The following is a 15,613-nucleotide window of genomic DNA, read 5'->3' as shown; positions in this document are numbered from 1 at the left end:
CACTTTTATTTATTCATGATTGATGATTCAATTGAGTTTTGTCATCATTAAAAAGGGGGAGATTGTTGACCCCGTGTAGCTCAAAATGAGCATTGATTTTGATGATAACAAAACTCAACTAGAATCTATCTAACTCAATTTCAAGTGATGTGTAGATTCTTTCTCTTATTCATGAAGAATCTTTGAAGTTGCATCTAAGGAGAAAGGGGACTTAAAGGCATCCTAAGATGAATCTAAGTTGAGAAAGAAGAAAATTATGAAAGCTAAGACTCAAGTTGAAGGTATGAAAGTCATAGATTTAGGAATTGAGTTTTAGCATTTGTGTAAAAAGAATAGATGAAAGTTTTAGTCAATTGGAGCTCAAGATTAATTTTTCTTTATAAAGTTTTCTTTCATCATGACCCTGAATATTTTCATTGGAATATATATTTCTCTTAAGGTCTAAATCACATTTTTAAAGATTAAAATTTTTCTGAAAAATTTGAAACAGGCATTTGGTAAATTAGTTTGCTAGCTTGTTTGCTAAAATATTAGTTTGCTAATGTTTTTGCTAAAATTATAGTTTGTTACTGTTGCCAAAAATTTTATTAGTTTGCTAAATGATCAGAGTTACTCTGCTTCGTGCAAAAAGACAAAATAATAGCTAAATTGCCTAGAACAGAGTGTATAACATTCCAAAAAGGTTTTAAACAGTTTAAAATGATTTGGGACTATAAATACACTTTCTTTATTTCATTTTTAAATTTAATGAAAGCCCACAATTGATCTCCAATCTTGATTTTCCATTTATTGCTTTCATTCAAGAGCTTTAAAGTGTTTGATCTACTATTGGCAAATCAACTCATCTCTTCTTTATATTTTGAATTGTATTGAGTGAGAGTGAGTGTTAAAACATTAAATTGCATTCAAGAGAGGTTGTACAAGTACCTATTGAAGCTTGTGGGTGTGAGTGCTTGAGATAGCACTTGTTAAGGTTTCAAGCTACCTTTGTAAAGGGCTTTTGGTCTCTTGCCTTTAAAAGAGCAAATAGTGGAGAGATGACTCAAAGAGGTTTCTTTGAGAGAATGGATATAGGCTAGTTAAGCCGAACCACTATAAAAATTATTGTATTTAATTTCTCTAACCTTATTCTCTTTTATTTTGTGTAATTTAATATCTATGCATGATGTTGGATGTTGAATGATATTGATGATAGATTGAGTTGATATTCTTGAAGATATATTGATTAGGTTGAGAAATTAGTTGAATATTTTGTGATGCATGTTGTGTTAAAAATTGTAATAAATATTGATTGAGGCTTGATTGCAATTTAGGAACACATTCTTTAAACACATATCACTTTCACTACATATAGGAGTACCTAGTTGAACAAGCCACAATTTTTCATTAGGCTACAACAAGGGGCGAAAAATTATTTAAAGTCCAATTCACCCCCCTCTTGGACTATTTTGGGACAACATAAAGTTTTTTTTGAGCATGACTTTTTCTTATGCTTGGTTGGTTTGAGAAGCGGTGAAAGCTTGGGTAAGCATTAAATTTTTTGCATCTTAAATGATGGGTATATGAATTGTTAGTATGGCTAGAGGTGAGTTAGGTTGCTCTAGTAGGTGATTTTCATAACTCCATGGACAAGACACCTAAAAAATTGCATTATATTTTAAAATTTTCTTAAGAACAAACAAAGATTTGAGTTTGAGAATATTTGATACATGCATTTTATATAGTCATTTAGATTAAACTTCATAGTCATTTTATTCATTTGTTAGTCATTTTTAGTTAATTTTATTAGTTATTTAGTTAATTTTTTATAATTGTCAAATTTTGGATTAATTTGTAATTTTCACTTTTATTTTGTAGATAAAATGTTAGTTTTGAGGGATCGAAAAATAATTGTGCAAGTGATGAGTGATTTTCTGATCCAAAAGTACAAAAAATAAAACTTGAAAATTGAAAAATTTGAACATTGCCCAAATTTGCACAGGATGCTGCACAACCTATGCAGCTTTTGTACAAAAATCAAAAGAAATTTTGGATTTGTCGAAATCTATACAAAAGACTACATAGTCGATGCAAGTTACTTGTCCACCTCCACAGAAGAAAACTTAAGCCTGCCGAAACTTGCACAACCTCCTACACAACCACCTGTTCAGCTTGTGCACTTTCAAGAAAAAGCTCCAGAACTTGCTGAAAAGTGCACAAGATCGTGCACAGGCACTACATAACCTGTGCACATCCTCATTAATTGACTGAAGGAGAAATTTTCTCACACGTGTGATTACATCAGATACTACAAGAAAATATCGGAATAGAAACCGAATTTAGAAATAGTTTTATATCGGTTTGTAATTTAAAACAGCTTTTGAAATAAAAAATGAGTAGAATAGGTTAAACGTATCAGAAACCGATTAACAATAGATTTGAAACCAAAATTTGAAACAACCGAAATTTGAAACAAAAAATCATCGGTTTCTAAATTAGGTGGCACAATTTGGCAATAAATTTAGCATTGGTATAGAAACCGATTACAAACCGACTTCTAAAACCGAATTACTTTCCGTTTCTAATTTAAAGCCCAAAATTAGTTTCATTATATTTAAGTCATATTAGAAACCAAATACTATTGGTTTCTAATTTGATTATATTTAATTTAGAAACTGATTACCTTTCTAAATTAAATTTATTATCTATTTATAATTAGAAACTGATTTCTACCAGTTTCAAAATTAATATAATTTTTATTTCATTTACTAAATATTAAAGTTAAAATAGAAACCGATTTCTGTTGGTTTCTAACTTCTTCATTTACATTTAGAAATCGATGGTCTTCGGTTTCAAAATTTATCTATTGTATATCTTATTTAATAAATTTTAAAGTCAAGTTAGAAACTAATATATGTTGGTTTTTATTTCTCTTTGTTATATTTAGAAACCGATTTATGTCAGGTTCAAAATAAATCTATTACCAATTTTATTGAGTAAAATTTAAAGTCAAATTAGGAACCGGTTTGCATTGGTTTCCAATTCCTTAAGTTATTTATAAACCAATTACTTTCGATTTCAAAAATTAAAGTGTTATCTAATTGTATTTTAAAAACAGATTTCTTTCAGTTTTAAAATTAATATAATTTTTATTTTATTTACTAAAATTTAAAGTCCAAATAGAAATCGATTCCTGTCAATTTCTAATTTTTCATTTACACTTGCAAACCGATAGCTTTCAGTTTTAAAATTCATCTATTATATATTTTATTTCATAAATTTTAAGTAAAGTTAGAAATCAATTTTTATCGATTTCTATTTCCTTATATATATTTAGAAATCAATTTATATCGGTTCAAAATAAATCTACTATAAATTTTATTAATTAAATTTTAAAGTTAAATTAGAAACTGAATTAAATCGATTACTAATTCTTTTATTTATATTTAGAAATCAATTAATTTCGATTTCAAAAATTAAAGTGTTATCTAATTATTTTTATCTAATTTTAATTTTAAATATATAGAATTATATTAATTTTATTTTCATAAAACTATAGGGGACAATTTAATTTCAAACATATAAATTATATTAATTTTTTTTAACCATATTAATTTTTTTGAAATATTCTAGAGAAATTTCTTTCATAAACCTACTCTATTAAAATAATTTAAATTTATTTAAATTAATAATTAATTATATTTTAAAAAAATAAAAAAATATTTACAAATAAATATTAATTTAATACTAGCTCCATTCTATTTCAATAATTTTTTATAAGAATTAAGAAAATTATTGGATAATATATTTTTGTAAAATAATATTAAAAATTAATTAAAATTTCTTTACAACACCATTGAAATGTAAAAATATGTGAAAAAAAATAAATATATTGAGGATAATAATAATTAAAGTAAAGTTAAAAAATAATTAATATTTTCTTATTTTTTAAAATAACAAATAAAATAGGAAAAAATATTTCTAAATTGGAGAGTGCTAAAGACATATCTCATTCAAAACTACGTAGATTTAAGGTTGGGTGAACTTAACAAACCTAAAGCACTCATCTGTTTTGCACCGCCGCCCCTCGCTCCTTGAAGTTTCGATCCCTTTCTTCCCTCTCATTCAGTCGGTCACCATTTTTGGGTGGAGATTGACTATTCCGGAGTTCAACGGCCTAGGCGCGACGCTTGGTGAGCAAGTGTCTTGCCGTCGAGCCTAGTTGCTGCTTTCCTTCACAAAGCTCGTCTTTCAAATTCTGTCCATCCACGACATCTAAGAAGGAAGAAGGTTAGATTTCAAGATTCAGGCTCACTCATGAGACATCATTTGTAAAAAGCTGCTCAAATTTTTAGACGAAAACGGCAGCCCTCTTTTACATTGTAAGGATTTATGAGAATTTTACTTTCATATTCATATCAGTGCTTGAAAACCAAATAAGTTGAACTAAATTAAAAAAAAAAAGAGGTAAGGAAATAAATAAGATGGATAAATGAGGTGGAGGAATAAAGTGATATTGTTTATTGGTAAAATGGTCCATTTTAATTTTCTGGTAAGTAAATACGGCCAGATCCATTTTAGGAAAAAGCACACTCCATTTTAGGAGAGGGATCAGCGAGGGAGATGGGATCTGGAGCTGGAAGCTTCGTCAAGGTGCTTCTGAAGAACTTTGATGTTCTTATTGGGAGCGTTTCTTTCTCACTCTTCTCCTCCTTATTCTTATCATTGTGCCTATTTTACCTTTCGATTGAATCCAATTGCTTAACAAAGTCAAATGCAGCATTAAGTCTGGGATTTCGTTAAGGTAGTGATAAAAAGAAGGGTTTTGTTGGACCCTGTTAGATAGTTTTACCAGTATGCTAAAAAATTGGAGACTTTGAGCCATTGAGACCAGTCGAACACTTAATTTTAATTTTTTTTTAAATGGTTTTTATATAAAAAATGAGAGAAAAAATTAATTATAAAGATGGATTAAAGACATTGATCGTTGCCAATGGGTGAGAATATGATTCTTAACTAATTTCTAATTTTGTTTAATCTGCAGGCCTGTTGTTAGTCTTGGTTATCCTCTGTAAGTGGCATTCTAATCTCTCCTTTTTAAAATTTTTTTTTTTCTCATAGTAGATTTTATTGGGGTGGGTGATGAGACTGAAAAATACATAGTTATTATAGATATTTAATTTCTATTTTTGGCAGATATGCCTCAGTTAGGGCAATTGAGACCAAATCTTCTGTTGACGACCAACAACGGCTTACTTGTTTTCTCTTTGTTATAGGCATCATTGTTTGTGAATTTTGAAAGCTAAGTAGGAACTGCATTCAAATTTGCATTTGGATATATTTTGGAGTCTATATATATCCAATCTCAAATCTATCCTAAATGTGCTTTTTCTTTCTTTTTTTTTTTGTCAGAAGAATTTAGTAGTAAATTTATTGCCCTAATTTCTCTTATTTCTGAATAACTATCATATTGGTGTTTGGTGCAAAACTGCAAATTCAATATATTGTTTCATTGTGAAATAAAAATTTTTCAAATAATCTGAAATTTTGCCTTTGTTTTGGTAATTTCACCAAGAGTTGAAATGCATCAAGCGGATAAGTTGTTGTTGCGTTGCTGGAATTTTTTATATCTGTAATGGCAGGATACCAATCTGGTCATATGCGAAGCTTATTCTCACATGCTGGTTGGTGATCCCATACTTCAGTGGCGCTGCATATGTTTATGAGCACTTTGTGAGACCTCTCTTTGTTAACCCACAACAAACCATTAATATATGGTATGTCCCAAGAAAGCAGGATGTCTTCAGAAAGCCAGCTGACATTTTAATTACTGCTGAGAGTTACATTGAAGAAAATGGGACTGAAGCATTGGAGAAGCTCATTCACAGGGTATGCATTGAAGTCTTAATAATTAGTTTTTCATCCTTAAATACTTGTTTTGGGAACTAACTGATTCTAAGAGTGAATTGTAATGAGAGGCCAATTGACATAGATCATGCCTTTTCCCTAATTTACTGTGACTGTGGCAGATTAAATAGTCTTCTTTCTAAGAGTATATTTCGTAAATGTCATCAATTAATCTAATGTACCCATTTTTTTTCCTTCCTCCTTGGTTTGCAGGCTGATGTGTCCAAGAGTAGCAGTTACCCAAACACAATCTTCAATGAGGACTATAGATATTAAGGTTTGCGACTCTTAGTTTGGTCAGTTACCTGGTACATTTTCCTTGGATATGACTCTGACTATAGTTTTGGGCTTATCTTCGTGGCCAAAACAAGAGTTTTCTTTTGTATAGGAAACTGGATGTTATAATGTTATAGTATGTACTTGCCTGTCATTTTGTTTCTTTTTTCATTTTTGAACCCTGCACATAGAATCTTTCTCATGGAAGTAAAAGACACGTATTATTTAAAGATATCATGCATCAATTCTTCGCTAGTCTGGCTTGGTCCAATTCTTTGCTTCTCACTTGCCTTTTTCCTGTTCATTTTTTTTTTGTTTTTTGCAATGATTGTGAATGTGTAATGATGGATGCATATACTAGAATATGAGGGTGTGCGAATTGGGTTCCAAAATCAAGCATTAACTTTTTTTGTGGTATGATTCTTGTATATAATGAAGGATTGAAGTATGTGCTCCACTCATGATTGCATTTTTCTATTTGTGATTCATAGAATTGTATTCTTATTCTATCCAATAATATTATTCTTTTTAAATTACAACTTCATTTAACTATTTTTTAAAATATTTCTCAATACCACCTTTATATGTACTATAACTAATTCATATATCCTTTTAAACATTTAACAGTAATTTCTTTTCAAAGATAAAGAAATTTCATTAATTGTACAGATCCAACAAGATTTAGGCTCACTCATCAGACATCATTTGTAAAAAGCCACTCAAATTTCTGGACGAAAACGCCAGCCCTCTTTTACATTGTAAGGATTTATGAGAATTTTACTTTCATATTCATACCAGTGCTTGAAAACCAAATAAGTTTAACTAATTTTTTTAAAAATTAAAAAAAAAAGAAAAAGAGGTAAGGGAATAAATAAGATGGATAAATGAGGCGGAGGAATATAGCGATATTGTTTATTGGTAAAATGGTCCATTTTAATTTTCTAGTGGGGTAAATTTCATCCATGGTACATGAATTTTAGGGTTGGTAACACTACGGTACATGAATTTTAAAATTTCACTTAAAACTTCATAAACTACAATAAATGTCACTTTAAACCCTATACAGCCTATGATAACCGGTTTGAAAGTAAAAAGATGATGTGGCATGTCCAGGTAAGATTAAGAATCATCTATCCCTTTTTGTCTCTCCTCCAACGTGTGTTACTTCACTCTCTCACTCTTTCATCTATATTTTCTCTCTTTTCGATACAGCAGGTTGTGTTCCTTCAATTTTTTTCATCATCAGGCTTATTCTTCATCGCAAATATCACTTGAAATCCATCGATTATTTCTTTTCATGACTCATTCTTCATTGTCGACCAAGTATTTTACCTGACACGTAGAACGCAGCTTCTTTTGTCACTATTCGCTTGAATGCTATTTTTCTCATCTTTATTCTCTCTCTTTCTTGTTGTTCCCTCAATTTGTCAGTTCACTCTTAGTTCATCGATTATCAGTTTGCTTGTTATTCCCTTGAAGGATTGTGAGTTTGATCATTATTTTTCTTACGAATTTTGGCCCAGAACCCAACATTACTAATCAGCTTTTATACCAAGCATAAGAGAAAATTCTTCCAATCACACACAACAATAAACATGCCAGAACCATTTTCCACCTTCTACAATTTTTTTCAATCTCTTTCTTTTCAACATCTTTCTTAAGCTCCATCCTTTTGATTCGATTTAGCAGCTCAACTATGATAACATTTGCTTACCTTGGAAAATTTGGATCAACCCACTCAAAATAATAACAATTGCTTCTCTGCAAAAAATTGAAAAAAAATATACATATCATAGCATTATTCATATAAAAAAACCCATAACCCATATCATCATAAATATCTTCTCTTATCGTAAAGCTCACATTAAAAAAATTTACTCAAATCATGACTGTCCATATCATGCTGTCATAGAAAAAATTTTAGATAAAAATTCCATTTCTACTTACCCCATAGTTTGTGCAGCCATAGAACCTTCTTTCAGGATGTGCATTGGTCCATGATGTTGTTAATTTCGCTTCTTCTTCACATCGGCAAAAAGGAATGCCATTGGGTGATAACCTTCTCCCATTAAACTGAGACATCATCAATGAAAGAAAGAAAAAGAAAAGAATGAAAATATCCTTCAACTACAAACCTGAAGAAAAAAGAGAAAGCAAAAGGAAACTCGATTTCATCTTTTATCAGAAAGAGAGAGATGCAAAGGAAAGGTATTCAAGATAAATAAAGTTGAGAAAGTAAGAGTTAGATATTACATGGAGGAGAGAGAAAAGAGGGAAAGATGATTTTTAATCTTGCCTGGACTGCCACGTCATCTTTTAACCTTTAAACTGGTTGTTGCAGGTTGTATGGGGTTTAAAGTGATATTATGATAGTTTATGAGGTTTTAAGTTAAATTTTAAAATTCATGTATCATAGTGTTACCAACCTTAAAGTTCATGTACCACGAGTGAAATTTACCATTTTCTAGTGAGTAAATCCAGCCAGATGCACCTAATTGAAATAAAATGTTCCATTCAAACACTTTATTGATAGGAAAAAAATTTCAAGCGCTAAATTGTCAAAGTTTGAAAAGTTGAGATTTGTAACGGTTGTTGTTTAGCTATTCCATAATTATTGAATATGACATTCATATTTATCAAGGTTATTCTATATTGGTGTAAGGAAACACAATTGAACTTTCAGTTGGTTGCAGGATGTTCATGATAGAGCCTTGTTCTAATACAGACTATTGCAATACAATGTGTCAATTGCAGAACGTGTTGTGAATCCTCCAAAGCAACCTGTTCTGTCTTTGCTGATACTCATAGCAGTGAAATAAAAGATCGCATTTTTTATGAATTTAATAGCCTCTTTGTGGTGTACCAAAAGGTAAATACAGTTTCCTTGAGTGCTTTCTGAATTAAATGAGTTCACTTTATGTATGACAGTAATAGTTTTGAATCATTTTGAAGTTCCATTGTGTAAAAAAAGAAAAAAATTTCATTCTTGACTCACCACTAGTAATCAGACAATTTTGTAAATGGCTTTGATATTCCATAATTGCAATCCATGATTCTCATTGTTATCAGCTTGTCTAGAGTAGGTAAACTTTTTTCAAGGGGTGGGTTTCGAAATAACTTATAGTTGCAAATTTTTGCAGCCATCTTGCGCGTTCACTGATGAAGAACACCGGGGACCATTTGAGTTTTCAGATAAGCTTGGCAACTTATCTACTGGGGCAGAATCTACAAATGATGTTGTACGAGCAAATAGAGTTGAGGCAAATGACAAGGATCTGCTCCTAAGTACTTCAGAGAAAGAAGAAAGTAGAGGTGCCAGTAATAATGGCTAAATAAACAAATAAACAGATGGTGGTGAGGAGTGATGATATTGTTGATGATAAGTAGATTGTTTTTTTGTTATTATGATATTTTATTTTTTAGTACATTATTTTATAATCCTTCACTGTCATATCTATATATAATTTTGACCTGATATTTGATAGTCTGATAATTTTGAAACAGATTAGAACAAATTTCCATTTCTAATCGAAAAAACAAAATTTTTGGTTTCAAATTAAAAATAATTTTACAAGTGGATTTGAAATGGAATTTTCGTTTCTATTTAATAACCGAATGCATTTCGGTTTTAAAAAATGTTTTACTTTTATTTACAATTTAAAAATTGATTGGAAATAGAAATTTGTTTCAAAAATTGAAATCGAAAATATCAATTTTTAAATTTAAACAGATTTTGAAATCGAAATAATGTGTTTTGTAAATATTGAAATAGAATATCGGTTGCAAAATGGTTTTAGAAGATATTTTGTTTCTAATTAATTTAGAAACATACAGATTTGAAATCAATTTTTCCGTTTTTGAATCAATTTCTAAATATATTTAGAAATTGATTTTCACTAATTGAAAATTGAATATTTGATTTCAAATCTCTTTTTTTCTTGTAGTGAGGCACACTATTTTTGAGTCAATCTAAGGTTCTCCGTCAGGAGATATAAAAGCCACTTTTACCTCATTTTGCTGCAAGTAGAAGAAGAAAAAGGATTGGAAAAAGGAAGGAAAAGCATATCAAGAGTTGACACTTCCATTTTTGGATCAAGATTTGGATTATTCTTCTTTTATTCACATTTTCTAATACTTCTTTTATCGGATTTCTGTAGTTTTACTGTATTTTAATGATTTATTTCATCTTTTGTTTAGAATTTATTATACAAAATCTAGATAGTGAGTAATATTTTAAAATTTTGGAGTTGGGTATATAATATTTAAGATATTTTATGAAGTTGATCTAGTTAGTCCAAATTTTATGGTTATTATGAAATTTTATCCATTTCTTGTATGTCTAATGACATGTTTAATTTGGGATCCCATTAAGTTTTGTTTTTAATCATTGGTTAAAATACTAAAAGGAGAAAATTCAGTGATAGATAGTCAAGAAATTTGACTTAATTAAATTAGATCTAGAAATAAAATAAAGATAAAGAGGATTTTATATATTGATTAAAGAACCTAATGGGTTTTGATTAATTTTAACCTAATGGGTTTTGATTAATTTTAACTCTACTAAAATAAAATTTAATTAAGACACTCTTTATCTCACTCGAAAGAATTTTCAAAAGATTTGAATATTAATATCCTTGAAACTCATAATTTTTATATGTTTGGCTAATCTATCCAAATCCAAAAATAGCTTAAATGTGAACCCCATAGCTCTAGAATTGCTTTTTATTTTTGTTGATTGTTAATCGATTTTAATTACTTGCACTTTTATTCTTATTATGTTGCATTTAGTTCAATCTATTTTTTATAATTTAGTGAAATTTTAAATTCAAGTAATTTTTTTATTAAATTTACAATTATACCCTTTAATTTCTAATCTCTTTATTTAATTGAAAATAAAATTCTTTATAGGAACAATATCTTTTTCTATGCTACTTAAATGATCTATGTACTTACGGTTGGTCCACATTATTGCACTCAATCACTGCACTCAAGAGATCATCTTTGTCTTTTTGTTCAACTTCCTTGCTTATAGGTTCTTTACCTTTCCCTTTTTCAAATGCAGAATTTCAAATCGTTAGCGAATGATTCCCATATGTTGGAAACTTTAAGCCAAAATATGAATCTTGCCCTTCTACAACCCCTTTGAGACATTTGAGGGCTGCAAGATTAGTGCCACTCTTATAAAGCATATTCTCTTTTTTTTTTTTTAATTAATTTAATAAAACATATAAAAATATTCTTGCTTTTTATTAAATTAATTCAATTATCGAATTCATATCTCATAATATAAAACATTTAGAGTTCAAATTCTGACAATTTTGATTTGGAATAATAACACATTGGAAAAACTAATCATCATCTACAATTTAAATTAGATTAGTTCAACATTCAACAACAAATAAAGTAGGTTCAAGGCACATGCACTGTAGGGCGATAGAATGTATTGCTGCCAGAAGCAGGGCTGGGAGGAATAGGTATTTCTGCAAAACCTTCCAACATTAAAACCACCTTCTTCATTGAAGGACGAACTGATGGATCCTCTTGGATGCACCAAAGTCCAATACAAACCATTCTCTGAAATGTTTGCTCATCTACTTCTTCTGCACTGACCAGCTTGTGCAATTCATTTTCCTCAAAACAGCTGGACACCCAGTCTACAAGAATAGCTTCATTTTCTGGAACATTCGCAGCCACATTCCTCCGGCAACACATGATCTCTAGAAATACAATGCCAAAGCTGTACACATCTGCTTTCACTGTGATTGGCTGGTTCTTGTGCCATTCCGGGGCAACATATCCCCTCGTTCCTCTCATGATGTCAGTTATTGTCCTGCTTTGGTCCGGCATCAACAACTTTGCCAGTCCAAAATCTGAAATTTTTGCATGCATGTGTTCATCCATTAGTATGTTGTTAGGATTTATGTCACAGTGGATGATTTGAGCCTCACATTCCTCATGCAGATAAAGGATCCCTCTGGCTATCTCTAAAGCAATTCGAATTCTGTCTCCCCAACTAGGTTTTGTTCCTGATTTTATCAGAAACTGTGTAAGTGATCCATTTCTCATGTATTCGTAAACTAGAAGCCTGTTGGTTTTGTCATGGCAGTAACCAAGCAAGCGTACGAGATTTCTGTGGTGAGTTCTACCGATTGATCTCATCTCATTCAGAAATTCAGGCTCTCCTTCGGACTCCATTTTCTCCAATCTTTTAACAGCAATTGCCGTCTGCCCATTTGACAAGGCTCCTTTGAAAACTGTCCCAAAAGCTCCCCTTCCTAACCTCTCATTGAAGCCATTGGTCGCTCTTTCAAGTTCTTCATAGGTAAATGATCTCAATGTGACATCTGATGCCAATTCTGTATCTGGTTCATTATGGGTGGCTTTATATTCTGAAGCACGGTGTCTAAAAATAAGAACACCAGATGTTGCAAGGACTAGGAAGGAAAAAGTTAAACAAGCAACACCACCTATTAAGATGCCAGTTGACGGCTGCTTGCTTTCTGTAGGGATGGTTGTTAAGCCTCCATCCCCTACTTTCATCAAGGCTACAGTACTCACGCCGTCTAGATCTCTCTTCCCAAATCTCAGTGGAAGCTTTTGTTTCTTGCACATCTGGTCTTGAAACAGAGCAGCTTCACAGTTGCAGTCCATTAAACAAGCCCGGTTACAGTCTTCTTTTGCTGCCGACGATAAAACAGAATATGCATTATCTTCCCACACAATGTTTTCCAATTCGTAAATGGTATACTTCGTATTTTCATTATTGAAAAGACAATTCTCTACAAGAAAATTTCTGTTGCATCCCATATTTTTCTGCTTCTGATCGATGTAGACAAAACCTTGAGGACAATTGCAAACAGGTTCTTCATCCAAGAGAATACAATATGCATTAATGCCGCAGACGCCTTTCGGATCGCACCTGTCATTTGGCACTGACCATTCGATTGACCAATTACCATTCTGATCCATGTTATGAGAATACAAGCGGACTATCCCATCAGCATCTATTGTCAGGCGGTATGTCTTCCCATCAGCAGGATTTCCACCATTGGTAATGTTCTTCGCGTTGACCCCACTACGATTGAGCATGTACAGGAGTCCATTTTCACTGAGCGTTAATGTGGCATTATCTCCTAGAAAATTAGTAGTTGCACCCCAATAAGAATATTCCTTTGAATTTAGGGTAGCTACTGGGTACAGGACAAGGTTCCCATCATGCTGCATAACAAGCCGATAATTACCTGTTGAGTGATTGCTTTCCGAGATACTAGAGACCAGCTCATTACCAGACCGCAGGAGCTGTCCTGGCAAAAGGGTGTCTGTTTGGTGATCAAAACTTTGCCATATGATTCTCGAATCAGCATCGTAGAGGACGAAGTTGCCAGAATCTAGAATGGAAGCATAGGATGCCCGCATTGATGCATTCCAAATGGATATGGCTTGACCTCTAATGACTTGCAGGACAAGCCTACCATCACTGGTTAAAGCCAAGGTTGCATTGCGGGAGATTGGAGGGCCATCTCTGTTTGCTGTCCATGTAACAGTCTTTTGTGGAATTCCAGCAAACCACGTACCTATACCAAAGCCATTGCCTTGGGAGAAGAATCCGAAGGCAAAACGACCTGAATGTGAGAGCCAGGATGAGTTGCTGCCAGCGGGAGAAAGAGAAGATCCCAGGCTAATATTGGATTGTTGAGCTGTAGCAGTCAGAGGTGCAGAGAAGATAAGAAAGAATAGTTGATGCCATCATTTTGCTACGTTACCACTTACCATTTGCCAAAGAAAATGTATTAATAACATTTTCAGGCTTCCCTTCTAGAAATCAAAAAATTATTTCAAAGATATGACAGAAATTTAATTTCAACATAAAAGTTAAATTGAAAATATTTCATACCAAGTATAAAAGAACAGTTCAAATCAAAGTATAAAGGAAAAAAAAAACATTTTGAAGAATTTTAGCTTGCATTATATTAAATTTTGGAATCGAAGAGATTCTTTTAATCAGATCATATCACTCAGATTTAAATTTGTATGAAAAAGAATCAAACAAATAAAGAAAATTTCATCAATGCAGTTTGAATTTTCATTTCAAAATTACATCCAATGAGTAATTTAATTTTCATTTCAAAAAAAAAATATCAAATTTAAATTAAAGGACTTCAAATCCATACCTATATCATCATAAGCATTAAGAATTTAAGCAAATTAAATTCTTATTATTGCCGTTAAAAAAATTCAATTACCGGCATTGAAGTTATAATTTGAGCAGTTTCCTATATAGCGGCACCCAATGATGTTTCCTGCGTTGTACACAATAGACAATTAAAAGTCATAAGAAAAGACTACATTGATTGTGTCCAGAAAATCCTCAACGCCTTATTATGATTTATGAGCTATCGCATCTCTAAAATTAGGAATGTAAGTAGGAAATTGTCCCCAAATAAGCGAAAGGAGAGTTGGGTGTCCCATTATTTTACCAGGAGGGTCATAGTTGCACACAATGAAGGTTCCTCCACTTTCGCAGGTCACCTTAGCACACCCTAAGCGAACCGAGTCATGCCAAACCACCTGAGTATAGTGCCCACACTGCTGGTCTGGACCACAAGAATTAATACTATAATTATAATAGGCCTTTTCATCAACCCACATCTTTACAGCATCTGTGCCTGAAAGGTTACCACTGCCCCATGCCATGTTCTCGCCGTAAGGCCCGCCAGAGCGCAGAAGAACACAGTCGCTAATACGTTGGTTTGCATAGTTCTGTGCGTAGGCTGCGACCTTGTCATCCCAAATCAAGGGTCCAACACCAACATCTGCCCGAGCCTGGTTGTGAGCATCCAGATAATCTTGTGCTGTGTCTTGCTCGTAAGAGGGAAAGATTAGGGCTGTACCTAGGAGAAAAAAAAGGGCTAATGGGACCTTGCAAAGCATGATTTTGGTTTTCCTTCCTTTGTTTGCTATTGAAACGTTTATGGTGGAAAGAGTGATAGGTTTGATGGGTATTTGTGGTCTTGGTCGTCTCTATCGTCCAACAAAGTGACGTGTGGGAACCAGCTGTATCATAATATTTCTTCGGAGGATTGATCGTGTAATGGCATTGTACCAAATAAATTACTGAAAAAGTGTTGTGTTTCACTTATTTACCAAAAAGGCGTAAACGTGAGTGATGTGGATAGGGAGGACAGCAAAATGCTAGTATAAGTAGCGTTCAGAGGCAAAAATCCCACCTTGATCAGCGTTGACACAAAAACGCTCCTATTAGTGGCGTCCAAAAACTAGGACGCTACTATAAGTAACGTCCCAGGTACACCGCCACCACATCCCATGCTAAGGTGGGTTCGTGAGATCAAGACGCTTATGATATTAGCGTCCTAGGTTGCAAAATCTCTTTTCACTCCCTCCAGCAAAATGAGCCCTGATGGTTTAAATTTTTTAATTTTATTTTTGTGAT

The 15,613-nt window shown here is 32.2% G+C and overlaps 1 protein-coding gene and 1 non-coding gene across 9 annotated transcripts; one reads left to right on the top strand and one right to left on the bottom strand.

Moving 5' to 3' along the window:
- Positions 1 to 3,989: 3,989 nt before the first annotated feature.
- LOC110651620 (uncharacterized) lies at positions 3,990 to 10,428 on the top strand. 7 transcript variants are annotated; one of them, XR_002494221.2, is made up of 7 exons: positions 3,990 to 4,361; positions 5,024 to 5,050; positions 5,622 to 5,868; positions 6,100 to 6,163; positions 6,832 to 6,920; positions 8,917 to 9,031; positions 9,303 to 9,639. It is a non-coding gene; the product is annotated as an uncharacterized LOC110651620 (transcript). The 7 variants fall into 7 exon arrangements; XR_002494218.2 differs by having other exon boundaries at positions 8,856 to 9,031; XR_009141990.1 differs by having other exon boundaries at positions 8,846 to 9,031.
- A 988-nt stretch (positions 10,429 to 11,416) lies between these two features.
- LOC110651621 (G-type lectin S-receptor-like serine/threonine-protein kinase LECRK3) lies at positions 11,417 to 15,161 on the bottom strand. 2 transcript variants are annotated; one of them, XM_058131141.1, is made up of 4 exons: positions 14,640 to 15,161; positions 14,406 to 14,462; positions 13,404 to 13,859; positions 11,417 to 13,295 (listed from the first exon to the last, which is right to left on the bottom strand). In XM_058131141.1, the coding sequence occupies exons 1-4, from the start codon at positions 15,091 to 15,093 to the stop codon at positions 11,572 to 11,574; spliced, it is 2,691 nt and encodes an 896-aa protein (XP_057987124.1). In that variant the 5' UTR covers positions 15,094 to 15,161; the 3' UTR covers positions 11,417 to 11,571. The 2 variants fall into 2 exon arrangements, with proteins under 2 accessions (XP_057987124.1, XP_021662690.2); XM_021806998.2 differs by having other exon boundaries at positions 11,417 to 13,859.
- Between the last annotated feature and the right edge of the window lie 452 nt (positions 15,162 to 15,613).

The sequence above is a fragment of the Hevea brasiliensis genome, chromosome 12, assembly GCF_030052815.1.
Source record: "Hevea brasiliensis isolate MT/VB/25A 57/8 chromosome 12, ASM3005281v1, whole genome shotgun sequence".
NCBI classification, from domain to species: domain Eukaryota; kingdom Viridiplantae; phylum Streptophyta; class Magnoliopsida; order Malpighiales; family Euphorbiaceae; genus Hevea; species Hevea brasiliensis.
The sequence above is the reverse complement of the archived record's forward strand: the minus strand, read 5'-3'. Positions and strand labels throughout refer to the sequence as shown.

What these genes read in the sequence shown, in the direction of transcription:
- LOC110651621 (XM_021806998.2), bottom strand. Translation starts at nt 15,093, where the DNA reads ATGCTTTGCAAGGTCCCATTAGCCCTTTTTTTTCTCCTAGGTACAGCC. An exon ending in GTGCAACTATGACCCTCCTG is followed by an intron (nt 14,463 to 14,639) that starts GTAAAATAATGG and finishes TGTACAACGCAG; the next exon opens with GAAACATCATTGGGTGCCGC. An exon ending in AAATTATAACTTCAATGCCG is followed by an intron (nt 13,860 to 14,405) that starts GTAATTGAATTT and finishes TGACTGCTACAG; the next exon opens with CTCAACAATCCAATATTAGC.